General features: G+C 48.6%; 1 protein-coding gene across 6 annotated transcripts in view; it reads right to left on the reverse strand.

Annotated features, from left to right (window-relative positions):
- LSS (lanosterol synthase) overlaps positions 1-23,466 on the reverse strand; it is a 375,740-nt gene that overhangs the window by 97,975 nt on the left and 254,299 nt on the right. For 5 of the 6 annotated variants that reach the window (XM_033947192.1, XM_033947191.1, XM_033947187.1 and 2 more), the window contains exon 18: positions 10,457-10,570. In XM_033947192.1, the coding sequence (XP_033803083.1) occupies positions 10,457-10,570 (114 nt within the window). The remainder of the gene's footprint in view (positions 1-10,456; positions 10,571-23,466) is intronic. The other variant, XM_033947188.1, reaches the window with a different exon arrangement.

A 23,466-nucleotide genomic window follows, 5' to 3' on the forward strand; every position in this document is an offset into this window, starting at 1 on the left:
CTTGATCCAGCATGCAATAGCCTTAGAAGTGCCATCCTCCTTCCGAGGACCCACTAGAAGGACAAAGAGATGAACTGATTTCCTGATCTCCTGGGTCCTCTGCATATAAGAGCGAAGGACCCGACCGACATCCAATTTGCGCAACTGTCTCTGCTCAGAAGAGCCCTCTCGGCTACCCAACACCGGGAGGATCACTGCCTGATTGACATGAAAAGGAGAAACTACCTTTGGCAGAAAAGAAGGAACAGGCTTCAAGACAACCCGCTCCCTAGATAACTCCAAGGGAGCCCTACAAGAGAAAGCCTGTAGCTCAGAAATATGTCTAGCAGAAGTAATGGCCACCAAGAAGACCAGTTTAAAGAAGAACAGTCGCCCAACGGTTCAAAGTGAAGGCGCACTAGAACTGACAGAACCAGATTCAGATCCCAAGAAGAAACAGAGGGTCGTACGGGAGGCTTGAGCAATTTGGCTGCCCGCAAAAAGCGAATCTCATCAGGAATGGCAGTCAAACGCTACCTTTCAATAACCCACGAAAGACTGACAAGGCCGCCAGCTGAACCTGGAGAGAAGACCAAGCCAGTCCCCTGTCCAGGCCATCCTGCAAGAACTCTAAGACGTTAGGCAGGGAAGTGTAAAAAGAGACCACTCCACGCGCAGCACACCACTCCTCAAATATATGCCAAACCTTCACATAATCTTGAGAGGTGGAAAGCCTCTGGGATCCCATGAGAGTTGAGATCACTTTATCTGAATACCCCTTTTTACCTAGGCAATCTCTTTCAAGAGCCAAGCCATTAGTCAGAAGGGACCCATATCGAACATTGGAATGGAATCCTGAGTCAGAAGGTCGTCCAAGAGAGGCAGAGGAAAAGCCACTAGATGCCTCACCAAATCTGCATACCATGGCTGCCTGGGCCAATCCAGAGCCACCAGACACACAAGGCCCATATGTCGAACTATGCAGAGAAGAACTCTGCCCACTAGTGGCCACAGAGGGAACACATACAACAGCCCATTTGTTGGCAATGGTCGAACCAGAGAACATAAGAACATAAGCAGTGCCTCCGCCGGGTCAGACCTTAGGTCCATCCTGCCCGGCAGTCCGCTCCCGCGGCGGCCCAAACAGGTCACAACCTGTCTGAATCACCAGAAGGGGCTCCCTTGCCACCTTGGTTTCTCATTGAAGTCCTATCTTCCCATCGTAGTCCTAACCCTCCGGTCTTGCACATGCACAACCTGTTGGGTTTCTATACTTATTACCTGGTTAGCTTTCTATACCTGTGTTACATCCCAGCACCTCTCTCAGTATCCCACGATCCCTTTATCCCTCAGGAATCCATCCAATCCCTGTTTGAATCCCTGTACCGTACTCTGCCTGATAACTTCCTCCGGTAGCGCATTCCAAGTGTCCACGACCCTTTGGGTGAAAAAAAACTTCCTTGCATTTGTTTTGAACCTATCTCCCTTCAGTTTCTCCGAATGCCCCCTCGTACTTGTTGTCCCCTTCAGTCTGAAGAATCTGTCCCTATCCACCCTCTCTATGCCCCTCATGATCTTGAAGGTCTCTATCATATCTCCCCTGAGCCTCCTTTTTTCCAGAGAGAAGAGCCCCAGCCTATCCAACCTCTCGGCGTATGGGCAGTGTTCCAGCCCTTTTACCAGTTTCGTTGCTCTCCTTTGGACTCTCTCAAGTACCGCCATGTCCTTCTTGAGGTGTGGCGACCAATACTGAACGCAGTATTCCAGATGTGGACGCACCATCGCTCGATACAATGGCATGATGACTTCCCGCGTCCTGGTTGTTATGCCCCTCTTTATGATGCCCAGCATCCTGTTGGCTTTTTTCGAGGCTGCTGCGCACTGTGCAGATGGCTTCAGTGATGCATCCACCAGCACACCCAAGTCTCTCTCAAGTCTGCTGTCTCCCAACAATGCCCCCCCCCCAATTTGTAGTTGAACAACGGGTTCTTTTTCCCTATATGCATGACCTTGCATTTTTCCACGTTAAAGCGCATTTGCCATTTGTTTGCCCAGTCTTCCAGCTTGTCCAGGTCCCTTTGCAGGTCCTCACACTCCTCCCTGGACCTAACTCTACCGCACAGTTTGGTATCGTCTGCAAATTTTATAACCTCGCACTTTGCCTCCTTTTCCAGGTCATTGATAAATATGTTGAAGAGTAACGGCCCCAGCACCGATCCCTGTGGCACACCGCTCGTGACTCCCCGCCAGTCAGAATATTGTCCCTTCACTCCGACCCTCTGCAGTCTACCCGACAACCAGTGCTTGATCCATCTGTGCACATCCCCTCCCACCCCGTGGTTCCACAGCTTCCTAAGCAGCCTTTCATGTGGCACCTTGTCGAAAGCCTTTTGAAAATCGAGGTAAATGATGTCTATGGGTTCCCCATTGTCCACCCGACTGCTTATTCCCTCAAAGAAGTACAGAAGGTTCGTTAGGCACGACCTTCCCTTACAGAACCCGTGCTGGCTTGTTCTCAGTAGGCCATTCCTCTTGATGTGCTCGCAAATGCCGTCCTTGATCATAGCTTCCACCATGTTCCCTATAATTGAAGTCAGGCTCACCGGCCTGTAGTTCCCGGGGTCACCCCTTGATCCCTTCTTGAAGATAGGTGTGACATTCGCCAATTTCCAGTCCTCTGGTACCTCACCAGTTTTCAAGGATAGGTTGCAAACATGCTGGATTGTGCCTGCTATTTCTTGTCTTAGTTCCTTCAGAACCCTTGGGTGGATCCTGTCCGGGCCCGGTGATTTACCGCATTTTAACCTATCTGTTACTTACCTCTATGTGCTCCAATTTTTCGGCCTGTTCCCCACTCATGAGCTCCTCTGAGTCCGGTATATTAGATGTGTCTTCGCTCGTGAAAACCGACGAGAAGAACGTGTTCAACCTCTCAGCTACCTCTTTATCCTCCTTAATCACTCCCTTCCTATCCCCATCGTCCAACGGCCCCACCTCCTCTCTCGCTGGTCGCTTCCCCTTTACGTAACTGAAGAATGCCTTGAAGTTTTTCGCCTCCCTGGCCAGCCCCTCTTCGTATTCCCCTTTCGCTTTTCTAACCTCTTGGTGGCATTCCTTTTGGCATTTCCTGTGCGCCTGGTGATTTTCCTCCGTTGGGTCCTTTTTCCATCTCCGGAAGGATACTTTTTTGTCATTTATTGCCCTCTTTACTTCAGTTGACATCCAAACCGGGTCCTTTGATCGCTTGTTCTTGCAGCCTTTCCTGAAACTGGGGACGTACATTCTTTGTGCTTCCTGCAGGGTGTCCCTGAATAGGGTCCAGGCGCTTCCCACAGTCTCCATCCTAAAGATGTTTCTGAGCTTCCTCCCCACCATTTCCCTCATAGCAACATAGTTCCCTTTCTTGAAGTTGAGCGCAGTTGTTGCGGTCCTCCTTACTATGGGTGTCCCCCTTTCTAATGTGAATCTGATCGCGTTGTGATCACTGTTGCCTAGTGGTCCTCCCACTTCTACCCCTCTTGCAGGCCCCCCTAATCCGTTTAGGATGAGGTCAAGAGTAGCACCCCCTCGCGTCGGTTCTTTGACTAGTTGCTCCATGAAGCAGTCCCTCACAGCTTCTACAAATCCTGTTTCCCTAGTGCAGTTGGAGTGACCCGTACTCCAGTCTATTCCCGGGTAGTTGAAGTCCCCCATCACTGTTACACTTCCAGTCCTGCATTCCTGTCTCAATTCCGCTTCCAAGTCGTGTCCGACTCCTTCTGGCGTATCAGGTGGGCGATAGTACAGCCCCAGTTTTATGCCTGCACCCTTGTTTCCCGGCAATTTGACCCATAGCGATTTCAGCCCCTCTGCCTTCGTTGCCATATCCATCCCGACTGAGTGGATAGAGTCCTTTATATATAGTGCTATGCCTCCCCCCTTCTTGTGGGTCCTGTCCCTCCTGTAGAGCTTGTACCCCGGCAGCGCCACATCCCATTGATTTTCCTCTGTCCACCAGGTTTCTGCAATTCCAATTATATCTAGGTCCTCCCCCTTGGCCACGACTTCTAGTTCACCCATCTTGGCCATGAGGCTTCTTGCATTTGCGTATAAGCACCGAGGTCCCATAGGTCCCGTCGTTTTCCCTCCACCTCTGCATTTACCTGGGCCGCCTGCCCTTGGATTTCGGGCAGTTCTCCCGTTCCCTGTGCTTCTGCTTTGCCCTCAGCCTTTACCCTCTTAGCTTTCAGCTTCCCCACATTCCCGCCACCCCACTTCCCCGCTTTTCCTCTGGGTTTTCTAGCCCTACCGGCCCCCTCCTGGGCTATCATCCCTTGAGCCTCTGTTTGATCCCCCTCGCCTTGTGGTACCTCTATATTGCCCTCAGCTTTCGCCCTCGTGCCACCCAGTCCCCCTGTGTCTCCATGCCCCTTAGTCTTCTCCCAGCAAGCTCCCTTTACCTGATGTTTCCCTCGCTGTCTGATCATAAGATCCTCCGGTCCCTCTGCTTCCTCCCTGCAGTCAGCCCGTTCAGCATCTGTTCTGGATACTGTTGTCCGAAGCGTCAACATCAGATCAGCTGTCGGCTTTCCCCCTCTCCTCAGTTTAAAGCCCTCTAGATCTCCTTCCTCACATTGGCTGCCAGTAGTCTAGTTCCCGCTGTGCTCAGGTGCAGGCCGTCCCGCCGGTAGAGCTTGCTCTTTCCCCAGAAGGACGTCCAGTTCCTCACAAAGTGGAAGCCCTCCTCCTGGCACCATCTCCTCAACCATGCATTCACAGCCTGGAGGTCTGCCTGCCTCTTTGCATCTGCTCTCGGTACAGGCAGGATCTCCGAGAATGCTATCCTCCGTGTGCTCCGCTTCAGCTTTCGTCCCAGGACCCTGAACTGGTCAGTCAGTGTGGCCATGCTAAAGTTCCTCCGGCTCACATCATTCGTTCCGACGTGGATTATTACCGCAGTCTCCTCTGTCTCTGCTCCGTCCAGGATCCTCTCGATCCTACCAGTGATGTCTCATGTCTTGGCCCCTGGGAGACAAGTCACTAGCCGGTCCTCCCTTCCTCCAGCTACGTGACTGTCTACCTCTCTCAAAATCGAGTCTCCCACCACAATAGCAGACTTCCCTTTCCTCAGCAACCTCCTCTGCCTCAGGTCCGTGTCCTAGGTGTAGTGCGGTGTCTCTCCCTCAAGGTCCCGGTGAGTCGCGGTCTCCTCCTCTTGCGTGGTTCCTCCGCTAGGTCCTTCCCCGGTGTCGCCTTGTGGATCCTGGGTCTCATCTGCCGGTCCCGTTCCTCCACCTTCCTATAGGTCTCCTCGATGAATCTCTCGAGGTCTCTCACCTGGTCCACAATGGGGCCTGCTCCGTCTGTGTTCTGGGTTGACCAGCTCGTCTCCTCTGTGGTGCGCAGTCCCTCCAGTCCCTCCAGTTCCTGGACCCTGACCCTCAATCTGCCGACCTCCATCCTCAGGCTTTCCAGTTCCTGACACCGACTGCATATGTACTCCCGCCTTCCCAAGGGGAGGTAGTCGTACATATTGCACTCTGTGCAGTATACCGGAAAGTACCTCTGGGATCCTGGGTCCTCCATCGCTCTCATAAAGTGCTGGTGTGCTCCTGCTGATTGGAGCCTGTTATTTTGTTAGCTTCAGAATCCAACTGTCGTCACTGCAGGCGCTTCACAAAGGCGCGCCGAACGGCTGAGCACCGTTGGCGTTGTGCTCTTTTAAATGTTCCCTTTCGGTCAGGGAGGGGGGCGGAGCAGGACTCCCACGCTGCCTCTCTTCGGGAACAATCTGGATACGCTGTCTCCCGCTGAGCATCTAGGCCTTGGGCCTGACCGTCTCTGCGACATCTGAAGAAGTGTGGTGTTTTGGCGTTGACACCCGTGGCCTTCAGGTCCATGAGGGGCTGATCCCAAGATTGGACTATCAACTGAAAGGCCACGGAGCTTAGACACCACTCTCCGGGATCTATCACGTGATGACTTAGGAAGTCTGCTTGAACATTCTCCACTCCGGTTATATGGGAGGCTGATATTTCCTGAAGATGAGATTCCACCCAGACCATGAGCAGAGCCGCCTCCTGCGCCACCAAAGTGCTCCTTGTGCCCACCACTGTGGCGTTGTCTGAAAGAACCCTGACTGTCTTTGCCCCTCAGTAAGGACTGGAAGGCTAACAGCGCCAGACATTGATCGACCAAGAAGCCTCCTCCATGGACCAGGTGCCCTGAGCTAAGTGTCCTAGATACTGAGCTCCCCAACTGAGAAGACTGGCATCCATGAGCAGCACCGTCCACTGTGACTGGTCCAGACTCGCCCCTTGTACAAGATGGGAGGACTGGAGCCACCAACGAAGACTGCACCGAGCCAAGCCAGAAAGCAGAAAAGGATGATCCAGATTGTGCCTCTGAGGCGACCACTTCCGAAGAAGCGCATACTGAAGAGGAAGCATGTGGGCCCGTGACCACTTCACTACATCAAGGGAAACTGCCATCGACCCCAAGAATTGGAGGAAATCCTGCGCCCGAGGACACCGGGACACAATAAGCAGGGCGAATCTGAGATTGCAATTTGCTTACCCAGGCCTCCGGATAGAAGACCTTCCCCATGGAGGTGTCGAACAGCACTCCTACATTCTCCAGGTGCTGAGATGGAGACAACTGGCTCTTGGAAAGGTTGACTACCCATCCCAGCGACTGTAGAAACTCCACCACCTGAGCCATGACCTGGGTGTTCTCCTAGAACGTTGCTCAAATCAACTAGTCGTCCAGGTAGGGATGAACTAGAATGCCCTCTTTGCGCAACACCGCCACGACAACCACCATCACCTTGGTGAACATCCCCAGAGCTGTGGCCAGACCAAAAGGAAGTGCACAGAACTGAAAGTGTTGCCCCAAGATCGCAAAGCGCAGAAAACAAAGATGGGAAGCCGAAATAGGAATGTGCAAGTAGGCCTCCATCAGATCCAGAGAGGTCAGAAACTGCCCCGGCTGAACTGCCAGAATCACAGACCGCAGAGTTTCCATGCGGAAGGAAGGCATGTGAAGAGCCTTGTTGACCCCTTTCAAATCTAGGATGGCCAAAAGGTCCCTTCTTTCTTTGGTACCACAAAGTAAATTGAGTACCAACCTATTCCCCACTCCCGCGGGGGAAATGAAACCACCGTGTGGAGATCTAGCAATCTATGAAGGGTCTGGAAAAAAGCTTGCTGCTTCCACGTCACCTTCAAGGGAGAAGCGAGAAAACGATCTGGCAAGGAACGGGCAAACTCCAGAGCATAATCGTTCCAAATCACCTCCAGAACCCACTGATTGGACATGATGCCTGCCTACTTTGGATAAAAATTCCTTAGCCGGGCGCCCAACGGAAACAAGATGGGCACTGGCAAGGAGTCATTGGGTAGGATGAGTGGCAGTGGACCTGGTGGGGGCGCTACTCACACCCTGGCGGGCCCCACAAAAGGACTGCATGTGCTGAAAGAACCTGCCTCTAGAGAGCCCAGGAGACTGAAAGGAGACAGCCCCTCAACCAGGGCGGAAGCGACAGAAATCACACCCACAAGCAGCCACATCTCGAGCCAGCGGCCTAGACTGATCCTCAGGTCAATGAGGCACTTTAGAATCGGTTACAGTCTGAACCAACTTGTCCAAGTCCTCAACAAACAAAAAGGGCCCTTTAAAGGGAAACTTAGTCAACTTAGCTTTGGATGATGTATCTGCCGACCAAGCACGAAGCCACGAGGTACGGCGTGCTGCCACTCCAAAAACCAATGACTTGGCAGAAGCTCGCAAGAGGTCATTCATGGCATCTGAAAGATAAGAAGCACCCAATTCAATCTTTGCCACTTTGCGCTTTAGCAATTCCCCAAGTGGGCACGGAACCTCCAGCCACCAGCACATAAGCTTTACATAGTGCCAACATAAATTCAGGGGGACTCCGTGCCCCAGAAGGGGACCCTGCCATACCTTGCTCCTGTATTTCCAGAATAGGGGGAAGGTCACCTGAGGTAACAAAAATGAAGGAGGCCGAAATTGGCCTGAAACCGCCAAAATCAGAGCTCCTGTAGCCTGTCGTGTCTGAAAAGCCAGGACTTTGCTGATGCTGAGGCCAAGGAACTGACCAACATGAAAAGGGAATCCCCAGCCGCTCCAGCAGTAGAGGAATCCTTCACGAGGTACAAGCGGCGGGGTGCCCTAGCTGCCAGCAACTGCTGTCGACGAGACTCCCCTACCACTCCAGCCTGCACAACGCTTGCACAGGCCGGCCGCAAGTACCTTGCGTCTGGAGCACAATGAGCATTTTTCCCCCTTAAAAGTGCTAATTGTGCTGAAAAACGCCCTAGCTGCAATAAAAGTGCCGGTTAGTTGAGAAAAAAACAATACAAATGGCAGTTTTAATGGGAATTGAGCCCTTTAAACCGGCACACCTAAGGATTTTATTTTTTTCACTTAGTCAAAACAGACTCCATGGCTCTCAAAACTGGAGAGCTCATCAACCAAGGGGCCAGGCCGCCGGCTGAGGCACCTCTACAAAAATGTGGGAGGTGGAGAAAGGCATTGGAGGGGGGAAGGACCCAGCACCAGACCTGCTGAGTTCAACACCCCCGAGGTCAGATGGGTCCGCAAACAGGACCCATTCAAGCTCTATCCAGCAGAAAAGGGGAACCCAGGAGTCCAAAACAAAATCCAAAAGTACTAAGAGGGGAGCCGAATTAGTCTTACTACCTGCTTTAATGGAGACTGAGGAAGACTGGATTGCTAAGGGGGAAGCTATCCTGATATACAAGTTTGTTCTCAGTCTCCACCTGCTGGTAGCAGTGAGGTATATAATCCATTCGTAAGGACTAGAGAGTTGCGCGGGGACAGAAATCCCACCTGTCCCCTCCAAAGTCCCACCCATCCCCGTGAGGAATCCCACCTGTCCCCACCCGTCCCCGCGAGGAATCTCTCCGTCCCCGCGAGGAATCCCCTCCATCCCCACAAACTACAGAAATAGTTATTTCATTTAATTATTCTACTGAATTAAAGGCTCTGGTAGAAACCCATTTACAAATAAGCAAAAGACTTTATTTATTTGGAAATATTAATTGGGAAGAATACATACTTTGTAAACAGATTTCTACCAGAGCCTCTAATGTTTATAAATTTTTATCAACACAACTAACATACTACTTTATCCTAAAGCAAAAAAAAAAAAAAAAAAAAAGAAATAGAATTTTTTTCCTACCTTTGTTGCCTGGTTTCTGCTTTCCTCATGTTCTCATTCAATTCCTTCCATCCACTATCTCTCTTCTCTCTGCGTCTTCCATTTGCTCTGTTACTGTGCCTCTCCCTTTCTCCCCCCTTCCAAATTGGTCTGGCACCCATCTTCTTCCCTCTGCTCCCCCCATAGTCTGGCATCTCTGTCTTCTTCCCTGCCAGCGTCTTCTCCCCACTCTCCCCCATTTCCTTTTAGCGTCCTTCTCCCCCATCTTCCCCATGTCCTGTCAGCGTCCTTCTCCCCCCGTCTTCCCCATGTGCTTTCAGTGTCCTTCCCCCTCCCCTCTGTCTTCCCCATGTGCTTTCAGTGTCCTTCTCCCCCCTCTGTCTTCCCCATGTCCTTTCAGTGTCCTTCCCCCCCCATTTCCCCATGTCCTTTCAGCGTCCTTCTCCACCCCTTTGTCTTCCCCAGTGCTTTCAGCATCCTTCTCCCCCCTCAGTTTTACCTTAAGCGTCTTTTCCTCTCTACTCCACCTTTCCTCTCTTTCTCCTTCCCTGCCCCTTACCTTTGTGGTGCTTCCCCGCCCGACTGACAACAGAATAGGCCCGGTCCGACAAACCTCCCTGCCCTAGAGCTGCAAATCAAATTACCTTCTTACAGCAGCTGGAGTATTGTTATCGGTCGGAGGAAGTGCCACAAAGGTAAGGGGACCTGGCCGGCTGTGCACCCCCCTTATGGCTGCACCAGGGGCGGACCGCCCTCCCCGCCCCCCCTTGGTACGCCACTGCCGATCGTAGCACACAGCCGATCGGAACGGAAGTCTTCCCGATGTCAGCGCTGAAGTCGGAGGGAGGGAGGGATGTCAGCGCTGACATCGTGGAAGACTTCAATTCCGATTGTCTGTGTGCTGCGGCAGGGCAGGTAGGGAGAAGACGAGCCTCGCATCCAACCCCGCAGGAACCCCGTGACCCTCGGAGGCATCCCCATGGGATTCCCGTCGTCCCCGTTCCCGTGCAGCTCTCTAGTAAGGACTATACCAGTCTACCAGGCGATACAGAAATCTGTATTTGTAGTATTATTGGAAGAAAGTTCAATCACCAGAATCCTCATCTAAGATCCCTCACCTATTTTCCTGCCTCACTTTACCTGTCATAGAAACATAGATAATCAATGTACATCAGTATATACTGTTTCTTCATCTGTCCCCTTTAGCCATGGCCAATCAACATATATCACCTCTTTATGTAATACAACACTATACCATACTCCACAGTAATATACCAATCCCAATATAAAACTCACCCTTCCCATGATCCATCAGTGTGCTGTACCCTGCGGCAATATTCAAGACCATTCTGTAGTGTTTCTCTGCACATCAAAGGAAATTCAGATAGTGGCGTCAGTGTCTCATCACATCTGATTAGAAATTTGAGCAGTGTGTCACAAAATGATAAAATTTCTAATGCAAATAATATGATGGGATCTCCTGAAAATATTTGTGTAAGTAGAGTTAAGTGAATAATGGGCACATGTCACCATTACTAAAGTTGTTCATCATGAATAGATCAAGGCTTGCAAGTGATGTTAAGGCCCCAAAATCATGGTAAAACAACCCTAGCTTTTTAGCTGGCATTATTTTACAGCCTGTGAGTATCATGTTGCAAATCACAGCCTGAAGTTCTTGAGCCAACACAGCAACCCCCTCCCCCTCAAAGGCTCTAGAGCTCTCTGAAATGACCTACGATTTAGACTGAGGGTCTTTAGACAGGAGCAATGCCGATTCACTCCTGCACAGTCAGGCGCTATCATCAAAGTTATCTACCGCTAGAAGTCATGTTTTCGTATAAGGAAACGTGAACCCTAGCGGTAGTCATGCGAGTATCTCTAGAGATGTCACTTTGATGATGGCGCTAGACTGGGCAGGAACTGGGCATCACTTCTGCTCAAAGACATCCTGGACCACCAATTAACTAAATGGTAGGCCCCTTTTGGGAGCCCTGGAGCATTTGGTGGGGAGGGGGCTGCTATGCTGGCTTGGGAGCACTCCAACACTGATGCCACATGTTCAAATTTAGAACATCCCATAATCAGGCTAACCGCTGAATTTTGAATCACCTGAAAATCTTTGTAAAGCAACACTACAATATCAAAATACAACACATTGCAATAATCAATCTTCATCACAATGACATTCTGAACCACCATCCTAAAATCATAAGTACAAAACATCAGTTTCAACTTACTAATGCAAACTGGTGAAGTAGCCATGCTAGTTCACTTTTAAAGGTGATATACAGAAATAAAACAAAACATAAATGAAATAAGGTGATTTTTTTTTATTAGACTAAGAATACATTTTTATTAACTTTCAAAGATAACCCTTCCTCTTCAGATCAGAAATAAACAAAAGTGAAATATCAGAATATACAAGTGAAACATAAAAGCATGCAGTCTCACAGGAAGAGGAAAGAGGTAGGTAAGGTGAGAAACAGGGAGAACTAGGTGAGTGAGAGTAGAGGTACCCAATTCGAAAAAAACAGACTCACTGATTCATGAATGGTAGCCCGTTCGCCTTTCCCTCTGCCAGAGTCCATCAGAAGAAAAGACTTCGGCAAAGGGAATGCCTGAGCGGGCCTGTGTGAGCAGATTGGCAGCAAGGTGAGCCCATATCTACTTGGCTTCTTTTCCCTTTTCTTTTTTTTTACTGGTTACTCCTTCCCAGAATCGATCCTGTCACCCTTCTCCCCCCAACAGCATTATCTAATTCCCTGCCCCTGCATCTACCTTTATTACGATGCAAAAGTTGTTGCCGAATGGTGGTAGCAAATGCAATTCACAGCGTTACCCTTCCGCTAGTCCAGGCGTCTTCTCTCCATTTTGGCTGTCTCAGTGGAAACAGGAAGTTGTTACTGAGGACAAGCCACAGTAGATGCCAGGAGCGCTGGCAGAAGAGCTCTGTGGATTCCTAGATTCGCTACCAGCAACAAATTTTACAACAAAATAAAGGTAGATGCGGGGTGGGGGGGGAGAGGAGATGGAATTTGGGAAGATGATGGAGAGGGGAGACAGAGAGATGGGGAGAGGGAGAGATGGAAATGGTGGAGGAGGGAAAAATGAGGGGAGAGAGAGAGATGAATAACGAAAAGATAGCAGAGGGAGAATAGCAGAAGGACCCAACAGTTGAAGGCAGTCTGCTGACACCTGAATTCATATCAAGCCACAACATTTAGCAATTTAAGGAAATTAGGACAGTGTATTGCAAACTGTGTGTCTCCTGAGATTTCAGGTGTGCCACATCACACTGGGGAGGAAGAGAAATGCCGGTACCAGCTGACTGCCTACAGGACGTGCCTCTTCTGTAGGCAATCACCCGGCACCAGCGCCTCTCCTTTTCTCCGGCCCTCTTCCCTGCTGGCACCACCCCATGTTTCTAAATAATTTTAAAGCTATGTTATAGATTGGATGTTCCTATTTTTGATATGGTATTGCCTTGGTTAAATAAAATGTTTAAACTTAAAAAGCTGTGGCATTGAAAGCAAATCGAATCAAAAATTTGATTCAACAGGGCAAATCGAATCAAAATATTTTTCCCTGAATCAGGCAACACTAGTTGAGAGACAGGGAGAGATAATTGGTAATAAGTATAATTTTATGGTTTGTAATGCGATAGAAACCCAAGAGCTTTGTTAAGTCCTGTCTGGTGTGTGTCAAAATATTTTGTCATTTTGATTTTAAAGGTCTTATGTTCCTGGATTGTCTTAAATGCCCTTTTAGTATTCTCACTATAAATCATTGATGAAGTGTTCTGGTTTTCTGAAGTGTTGTCCCACAAAGGTGATATCCAGGTTAGCATTGCAATGTTTAATATGACAACTGTGTAGATTATAGATTGATTCTGTCTTTAGCATCTGGCTTTTTTCTCTAATGTAGCACCCTTCTTTACACTTTTTGCACTGAATGATATATATTGTATTAACAGATAAGTATGTGTAGGATCCCCTTATACTGAATGTTTTTCCCATGTGACTGAAAGAAGGATTCCATGAAATGTTTTGGCATAGTTTGAAGCTTGGTGTATTAGAAACATGATGGCAGATAAAGGCCAAATGGCCCATCTAGTCAGCCCATCCGCAGTAGCCATTATCTCTTCCTCTCTATAAGAAATCCCATGAGTCTATCTTACGCATTCTTGTATTCAGACACATTCTCTGTCTTCAACACTTCTTCCGTGAGACTGTTCCATGCATCTATTACCCATTCTGTAAAATACTATTTCCTTAGAATACTCTTGATCCTATCATCTCAACTTCATCCTTTGCCCTCTCATGCCATCCTAAGCCCCTCAAATGAAAGAGACTTGACTCATGTGCATTTAAGCCTTTTGTGTGGGAATGGATCCAACTTAGGCCTAACTATTCCAGTGAATTCCTGGCCCAGAGTTGAGAAGGTTGTGGAACACAGCTCTCAAGCCCGGATTCAGTATGGGGCGCATGTTCTCAGAAGCTGCCTAATGGGCTTTTGTGAATTGCACACAGTGCCCTACACTGAATCACTCTAAGCTGCCTAGCTACCACTCTAACCGGCACTCATATTACAGGTGCCGCTTAGAGAATTGCGTTGCCGCTGAACTGATGGCAGCAAGGATCTCCCTGCTGCGATCAGTTTAGCGGCAGCAGCCTGTTCCCCACCCCCCCTTCCCCGCACAAAGACTATTGAGCTGTCCCTCCTGGGCGCGGTTATTACGGGGGGAGAGGCCAGCAGGCCTACATTTCTAATGCCTTCCACTGGCCTAGGGAAGCGCATAGGGTCACCTAAACTCGCCTAAGGCCACTTCCAGGTGAAACCATGCCCACGCCTAACCTTAGGCGAAGTTAGGCGGCCTTTTGCATCTCTCTAGATTCTCAGAGCATCTACAATGTAGGCGGCCTGCCTCAGGAGGTGTTTTTCAAAAATGTGTGTCCCGATTGGCTTTTAGGTAGTGGTGGGTCGCCTAAAATCAGGATGCCATTTATAGAATTTGCTCCTCAGTGCCTCCCCAAAAATGCACACTGAGACTTCTCTAGTGGAAACCCAAAACACTTTAATAGTGAATAAAGAATTCTTGGTCAAATGTGGCATGAGCAATAAAGTCTCTTGGTCAAAACAGTTATTTTTGTGGAAAATAAAGGCTTTTAAAATTCAAGTACTTTTGCTCTGGGTGTAATTTCCACCCTTAACTCCAGGTAAGTCTTGAGGGTTTCACACCCAGCAACACAGTCTTCATTCAAGAAAGAAAACGTTCAGGCTTTTCAAATAAAGCTATAAGCACTTTTGAGTTCCAGGCTTCCAAACTTCACAAAGCACGGTCAGATAAAACAAGTTTAAAAACTCAAAACTTTTCCTCTGGCTAACTCAGCTTGCCAAACAAGTATAATCCATTCCTGGGCTTTAATCAGCACAAAGAAACATCACCCCCTCCCAAATACACACTTTTCTTTCAGTAGCACAAACACTGGCTCTTGCTGTTGCAGTGCTTGGGTAGAACCAGGATTCCCAAGCAGGCTGGGGGGAAATAGCCTGTTCTCCTTTTCATTCCCTCAGCAATGCCGTGAGCAGAGCTCACACTGCTCCAAACAAAAATACAAAACCAAAATGCTGTTTCTCTCCACAGTTCACTGGGTGGCTGGACACACCACATTAACTTTGCCAGCACAAACACCGATGAAGGAAAATCACCAAAATAGGGAAAAGAAAATTCCAAGCAAAAAAAAACTGTTTGGCTTTGTAGCCTACTCACAGACATATTGCTCTTCCTCAAAGTCAGGCAAATCAGAATCCTGAATGTAGTCCATAGGATATTCTTCCTGCAGCCTCTCTGCAGCTGGGTCAGCATTACATTCTGCTAGTTCTTCCATGTCATAATCATTAGACACTGCGGGATAATTTTTTTGCTGTGTCCTGCGTTGCTGGAAGTACAGGCTTCCTGCGCTAGCTGTGCCCTCCTCCTGTCTGACGAGAAAGGCTCAGGAAATAGTATTCTCGGCAAGAAGCTCTGCTCTCTCCTAGCAGAGACAGACAAGTTCTTAAAGAGCCCTAAACCCCCTGCTGTCAGGGTTTTCTTAAAGGAGCAGGATCCTGACTAAGGCTGTGCACAGGATGTATTCTAGCTTCAGGATATTTCCCAGTACTCATGACAGGACTTCCAATGGGGCTTACAGGATCTTCCCCCATGTCCACAGTGGAGCTAGAGAGATTCCTGTCACAGTAGGTATTCAAACGTCTCTATCATATCTCCCCTCTCCTGCCCTTACTCCAAAGTATACAGATTGAGATCTTTAAGTCTGTCCCCATACGTCTTATGACGAAGACCACGCACCATTTTAGTAGCCTTCCTCTGGACTAACTCCATCCTTTTTATATCTTTTTGAAGGTGCAGTCTCCAGAATTGTAAACAATATTCTAAATGAGGTTTCGCCAGAATCTTATACAGGGGCATCAATGCCTCCTTTTTCCTACTGGCCATATCTTTTCCTATGTGTCCTAGCATCTTTCTAGCTTTCGATGTCACCTTTTCAACCTGTTTGGCTACCTTAATATCATCATGTCACTCCGCTCCTTTGCAAGACACACTGGGGTCAATTGCTTTTGTTTTTTACACTGATTACCCATCACACAACGCCTCACCTACAAATTATTGCTTCTTGCCTTCAAAACAATAAACTCCCATCAACCAGCTTTCATTGATAAACTTCTCATCCCGTATGCATCTTGTAGGGCCCTCCGATTTAGCAACCAAACTCTGCTCACTATTTCTCCAATACGAGAGCTCTTCTATGACACTACCCTCAAATCCATTTTCTCTGTTACTGCTCCCACTTTGTGGAATGCCCTTCCCTACTAATCTCTGACTAGAAAACTCAATGGACAAATTTAAAATCAAACTCAAAAGCTTTCTTTTAAAAAATGCCTACACTCTTTAATCCCTGTCCTCTTTGACAACTCTTCTCTTCTTCATTGCAGAACTCTTGTAAATCAAAACGCTTCTCTTGAAGCAATCCCTCCCCAAATGTATTACCCTCTCCCACTTACCTCCTTTTAGTTTTATTTTTATGCATTTAATTTATCTCCCTCTCCCCATTTCCCTTACGTTTCATGTACATCAGTGTGTAAACCCCTCCCTCTTTTTATCCTAAATAAGATTTTTACTTTTTAATTATATTTTATTGTTAACCATTTAGAGACTTGTATGATAAACAGTATATCAAAAATAAAGAAACTTGGAAACACCCAAGTCCCGTTCTTTTGTCATGCACATAAGTTCTTGAGCCCCCTAAAATGTACCGTTTCTTTGGGGGTTTTGAAGCCCAAATGCATGACCTTGCATTTCTTAGCATTAAATTTTAGCTGCCAAATATCAGACCATACTTCAGGCTTCACAAGGTTTTTCTTCAGGTTATTTACACCATCCGGGGTGTCTACTCTATTGCAGATTTTGGTATCATCCACAAAGGGCAAATCTTACTTGACAGCCCTTCAGCAATATCACTTATAAAAATGTTAAAAAGAACAGGCCCCAAAACAGAACCTTGACGCATACCACTGTTAACATCCCTTTCCTCAGAGCGATCTCCATTGATTACTACCCTCTTTCATCTTCCACTCAACCAGTTCTTGACCCAGCCCGTCACTTTGGGACCCATCCCGAGGGCACTCAATTTATTTATTAGATGTCTGTGTGGAACACCGTCAAAGGCTTTGCTAAAATCTAAATACACCACATCTAGCGCACATCCTCTATCCAATTCCCTTGTCACCCAGTCAAAGAAATTGATCAGATTTGTCTGACAAGACTTACCTCTACTGAATACATGTTGTCTCTGTTCTTGTAATCCACCAGATTCCAGAAACGTCACCATTCTGTTTTAAAAGTATTTCCATTAATTTGCTTACCACATAAGTGTTTCCATTAATTTGCTTACCACATAATTCACCCCTATCCCCTATTCTCTTCAACATCTACATGTCTTCCCTGAAAATCTTCCATCAATCTTCCCTTGAAACAATCTATACATATGCTGATGACATCCTTGTCTTTCTCGAGACAGACTCGAACCTTACCAACCTCTCTGATAACATAACAACTTGCATAACGAAACTCCAATCCTCTCAGTTCAAATTAAACTGAAGGAGTCCAAAACAAAACTTCTCTGGCTCGAAACAAAATTAGAACAGCTGCCCACCCTCTTCACACTGCCCTCTGGCGCCACACTGCAGCTTGAGTTCTCAAGCAAAGTTCTAGGCATCATCATCAACTCTTCTCTTTCTTTCAATGACCACCTCAACTCCTTGGTAAAATCATGCTTTTTTAGCCTCCACATGCTGAGGAAAGTGAGATCCTGCTTCCGCCAACAACATTTTGCCATCCTTGTTCAATCCATCATCCTCTCCAGACTAGATTATTGTAATTCCATCTATTTAAGTTTTTAAAAAAAAGTCTTCAAAGACTTCAACTAATTCAGAACACTGCGGCCAAGTTGATCTTCGCAAAACACAAATTTGATCATGTTTCCCCACTTCTGTCCAAACTCCACTGGCTCCCAATAATTTCCAGGGTCCATTTTAAATGCGCCTTCCAACTATTCTGTAAGCACCTGAAAACTAGGCTTTTCATAAAAATGTAATGCTCTCCTCCCCCTATACTCAACCTCCATACCCAATGTGTTATTCCCTCCAATATTAAACTCTTGTAAACCGTGCTGAGCTCTATAATTATGGAGAGGATGCAGTATATAAACTTAAGGTTTAGTTTAGTTTAGACCAGGGGTGCCCAATACGTTGATCGCGATTGACCAGTAGCTCAGGAAGGCAACGTGAGTCGATCGCGGAGCCCATCCCGAGCTCCGTGATAACTCGTGTTGCCGTCCTGATCTACGGGCCGATCAGCCTTCCTCTCCAGTGTTTTCCCTAGGGCCTTTTAGCTGGGCGGTCCGCCCAGCTGTCATCTGCTGCTGCTGAACATTAAAAACCCCCAAAATAAAACGGCTTGGAGATTTCAGCCAGTAGCGAACTTATGCTCCGGGCTCTAACGTGTGCTTCTCTTCTCTTCCCTCCGAAACCGGAAGTTATGTCCGGGGGGGGGGGAAGGGAAGCCGGCACGCACATGTTGAGAGCCCTGAAGCAAGCGTTCGCTACGGGCTAATGCGGGAGACAGGTTAGTGAAGCATTTGTTCTTCTTCCTGCCGGGTCCTGCCTACTTTCTGTTTCTGTGAAGGCAGGACCCAGCAGCATTTCCCCCAATAGGTTGATCACAATCTTGGGCTTTATCTGAATGCCCCTTCTGACCTAGGTGTTCCCTTTCAAGAGCCAAGCCGTAAGACAGAAGGGACCCGGATCAAACACTGGAATGGAACCCTGCATCCAAAGGTCAGACGAGAGAGGAAAAGGATCCGCCACCAGATGCCGAACCAGATCTGCATACCACGAACACCTGGGCCAGTCTGGGGCCATCAAAACCATGCACAAAACTCTGCCCACCAAGGGCCACAGAGGAAACACGTACAGAAGCCCATCTGTCGACCAAGGCTGAACCAGAGCATCTAGCCACTCAGCCCGACCATCTCTGTAATGACTGAAGAAGTGGGGTGATTTGGCATTGACACCTGTGGCCATTAGGTCCATGAGGGGCTAACCCCAAGTCTGCACTATGAACTGGAAGGCTGCATGACCTAGACACCACTCTCCAGGATCTAGAACGTGACGACTGAGAAAGTCTACCTGAACATTCTCCACTTCTGCTATGTGGGAGGCTGAGAGGTCCTGAAGATGAAACTCTGCCTAGACCATGAGCAGAGCCACTTCATAGAAACATAGAAAGGTGACGGCAGAAAAGGGCCACAGCCCATCAAGTCTGCCCACTCTACTGACCCACCCCATTAAGTCTGCCCACTCTACTGACCCACCCCATTAAGTCTGAGTGCTGATGACTTAGTTCCTTAGCTCGACCCTCGTAGGGATCCCACGTGGATATCCCATCTATTCTTAAAGTCGAGCACGTTGGTGGCCTTGACCACCTGCATCGGAAGTTTGTTCCAATGATCCACCACCCTTTCCGTGAAGAAGTACTTCCTGGCGTCACCACTAAATTTCCCTCCTCTGAGTTTAAGCGGGTGCCCCCTTGTGACCGAGGGTCCCATGGGAAAGAATATGTCGTTTTCCATCTCGACACGACCTGTGACGTATTTAAATGTCTCAATCATGTCACCCCTTTCCCTGCGCTCCTCTAGAGTATAGAGCTGCAATTTGCCCAGTCTTTCTTCGTATGAGAGACCCTTGAGTCCGGAGACCATTCTAGTGGCCATACGCTGGACCGACTCGGCTCGAAGCACATCTTTACGGTAATGCGCCATCAGAGAACTCTTGGTGCCCCCGATTGACGTAGGCCATCGCCATGGCATTATCCGAAAGAACCCTGACTGACTTGCCCATCAGTAAGGACTGGAAGGTTAACAGCGCCAGACGGATGGCTCTGGTCTCCAAGACATTGATCGACCAAGAAACCTCCTCCTTGGACCAGGTACCCTGAGCTGAGTGACCTGGACACTGAGCTCCCCAACCGAAAAGACTGGCATCCATGAGAAGCACCGTCCACTGCGACTGGTCCAGACTCGTCCCTTGTAGTAGATGAGGTCTGGAGCCACCAACGCAGACTGCAGCGAGCTAAGCCCCAAAAAGGAACAGGGAAGTCCAGATCGTGCCTCTGGGGTGACCACCTCCGAAGAACATACTGAAGAGGACGCATATGGCACGAGCCCACCTCACTACATCTAGGGAAGCCTCCATTGACCCCAAGAATTGGAGGAAATCCTCCGTCAGAGGACACCGGGACACCATAAGCAGGCAAATCTGAGATTGCAATTTGCTTACCCGGGCCTCTGAGAAGAAGACCTTCCCCAAGGAGGTGTCGAACAGAACCCCAAGGTACTCTAGGCACTGAGATGGTTCCAACAGACTCTTGAATAGGTTGACAACCCAGCCCAGCGAGTGCAGTAAATCCACCACCCGAGCCATGATCCATATGCTCTCCTGGAACAACTTTGCTCAAATCAATCAGTCATCCAGGTAAGGATGAATTAGAATGCCCTCTTTGCGCAACGCCGCCACCAGAACCACCATGGTGAACATCCGCAAAGCCGTGGCCAGATCAAAAGGAAGCACACAGAACTGAAAGTTCTGACCCAAGATCGCAAAGCGAAGGAAACGCTGGTGGGAGACCCGAATTGGAACATATAAATAAGCCTTTGTCAGATCGAGAGAAGTCAGATACTTCCCCGACTGAACCACCAGGATGACAGACTACAGAGTCTCCATACGAAAAGATGGAACTTTGAGAGCCCTGTTGACCTCTTTCAAATCTAAGATGGGCCGAAAGGTCCCCTCTTTCTTGGGCACCATAAAGTAAACTGAGTACCTGCTGGTGCAACACTCCTGAGGTGGCACACTGCTTTGAGATCCAGCAATCTTTATAGGGTCTGTCGAAAGGCCTGCTGCTTCCACGCCATCTGAGAAGGAAGAAAGTGTTCTAGCAATGAACGGGCAAACTCCAGAGCATAACTGGCCCAAATCACCTACAGAACCCACTGATCGAATTTGAACTCTGTCAACTTTGGATAAAAAAAAACGCGCAGCCGTGCACCCACCAGAACCAGAGTGGGCTCCAGCAAGGAGTCATTGGGCAGGACAGGCTGCAGAAGAACCGGCGGGGGCACTTCCAGCACCCCGGCGGGCCTATCGAAAGGACTTCATGACCTAGAAGAACCGGCCTCGGGGAGACCCAGTGGCCTGAAAGGAACCAGAGCGGAAACTGCGGAAATCATGCCCGCACACTTGAGCAACACCACCCCGAGCCAGCAGCCTAACTCTAACTTCAGGCAAACAAGGCACTTTAGAATCTGTTAAGGTCTGAACTAACTTGTCCCTAAAGGGGAATTTCATCAGCTTAGCTTTGGACGCCGCATCCACAGACCATGCTCGAGGCCACAAGGTACGACGTGCTGCCACTCCAAAAGCCATAGACTTAGCAGAAGCTCGCAAGAGGTCATACATGGCATCCGAGAGATAAGAGGTAACCATCTCAATTTTGGCAACTTCCTGCTCTACTAAGTCCCAATTATCTGATTCACGGCCAAGGACACGCTCGGCCCAGCGAGAACGCACCCGATCAAACAGCCTGCCACACATTGCCACCTGGACTGCCAGAGCTGTAACATCAAAACTCTGCTTAAGGCGGAACTCCAACTTACGTTCCTCAGGGTCCCTCAATGCAGAACTGCCCTCCACAGGCAGGGTATGCCGCTTTGTGATGACTGAGACCACTGCGCCCACTACCAGTGACTTCAAAGTGTCTCGATCCCATTCTGGGATGGGTTACAAACAGGCCATAAATGCGTAAAACGAAAGGGCACCTCCGACACCTGCCACTGTGCGAGCATATCCCGAATATCCTGATGCATAGGGAAAGAGCGGGAAGCAGAGTGGATCCACCTGAGCAAGGGGTCCACTGTCCGCGGGGGCTCTGACACGGTGTACTCAAACCTCAAACAGAGGAAACCTGAAGAATTAGCTCATGAAGCTCGTCCTGTTGAAAAATGTGCACCACGAATGTATCCCTGCCAGCAGGCAGGCACTCAAACCCATCGCTGGCAGAATCCGACCCCCAAGAGGATCCTGGAGTTCTCCCCAAAGGTCCAGGTCCTCATCAACTACATCCTGCTCCTTGTGACAAAAATCCTCATCCCAAGAGACACGAGGCCGCTTGGATGAGAGAGGAGGGAAAACCAGCGCTGTCTGAGGCCGAATTAGAGATGTTGAGGGCACCAACCCCCCCCCCCTGCTCCCTGAGACCCCCAGAGTGGAAACAGGACTTCCAACCACAAGCACATAAGCCTTGCAAAGTGTTAAAACAAATTCAGGGGGGAAAACCCCTGGCGGCCCCAAGGGACTCCCTGCCACAGCAGGGGACCCAGCACAATCCTGCTCCTGTTTCTCTATTATCTTAGTGTCCTCAGGTGACCTTCTCCCGTCGAAACCAGAGCAGAAACTGCCAAAATCGGGGCTCCATAGGCCTGTAGCGTCTGGGAAGCTTGAACTTTCCCAGCTGCTAAAGCAGGCGAGCCAGGAGCCACGGTAAAGGAATTCCCAGCCATTCCGGCAGTACGGGAAGGGAAAAATTAGGTTCTTACCTGCTAATTTTCTTTCTGTTAGCTTGTAGACAGGTATAGATCCTTTATGAATGGGTATCATACCTCACTGCTACCAGCAGGTAGAGACTGAGATCAAACTTGTATATCAGTATAGCATCCCTTCTACTAATCCAGTCTGTCAAATAGCCAAGCAGAACCTAGGAAAATTCTTAAATGAAAACAGTAAATGACACTCCAAACAGGAGTGTAAGAAAATAACAAACATCTTTAAATAACTGTTGGAACATGTAGATAACTTTATTCTGGAAATAAAACATCCCACAGCTCACCAGCTAAGCTAGCTGAGCCATCGCCGCTGTTATTAATTCTCCTCGGCCCTAGAAAAATACTAGAACCTGCAGAAAAATTCAAAATCTGCACGTGAGCAAAAACCTGCAATCACCGCTCAAAGACAGATAGGGTTGGGAACTATACCAGTCTACAAGCTAACAGAAAGAAAATTAGCACGTAGGAACCTAATTTCTCCTTCTGTATCGCTTGATAGATCGGTATAGTTCCTTTACGGATGGGACATACCAAAGCAGTACCCATGAAGGGTGGGACCACTGATGGACCGACACCAGAACACGTTCACCGAATACCGCGTCCCAACGCGCTTGAACAAATGAATGCAGAGGAAACCAAACTGCAGACTTGCAAATATCCACTGGATGCAAGAGAGAAGACTCAGCCCAAAAGCTGCCTGACCCCTAGTGGAATGAGCCTTGAGAAATTCTGGAACAGGCTTCTTCTTCAGAAGATAAACGGAAGCAATAGTCTCCTTGATCCAATGTGCAAAAGCCTTAGGAGCACCATCCCCCTTCTGAGGACCTGCTAGAATGACAAAGAGATGATCTGATTTCCTGATCCCCTGGATCCTCTGCACATAAGAGTGAAGGACCTGACTGACATTTAACTTGCACAGCTGTCTTTGCTCAGAAGAGCCCTCCTGACTACCCAACACCGGGAGGACTACAGATTGATTGACATGAAAAGGAGAAACTACTTTTGGCAGAAAAGAAGGAACAGGCCTCAAGACAACTCGCTCCCTAGAAAATTCCAAGAAGGGAGCCCTACAAAATAAAGCCTGCAGTT

This window comes from Geotrypetes seraphini, chromosome 5 (genome assembly GCF_902459505.1).
Source record: "Geotrypetes seraphini chromosome 5, aGeoSer1.1, whole genome shotgun sequence".
Classification (NCBI taxonomy): domain Eukaryota; kingdom Metazoa; phylum Chordata; class Amphibia; order Gymnophiona; family Dermophiidae; genus Geotrypetes; species Geotrypetes seraphini.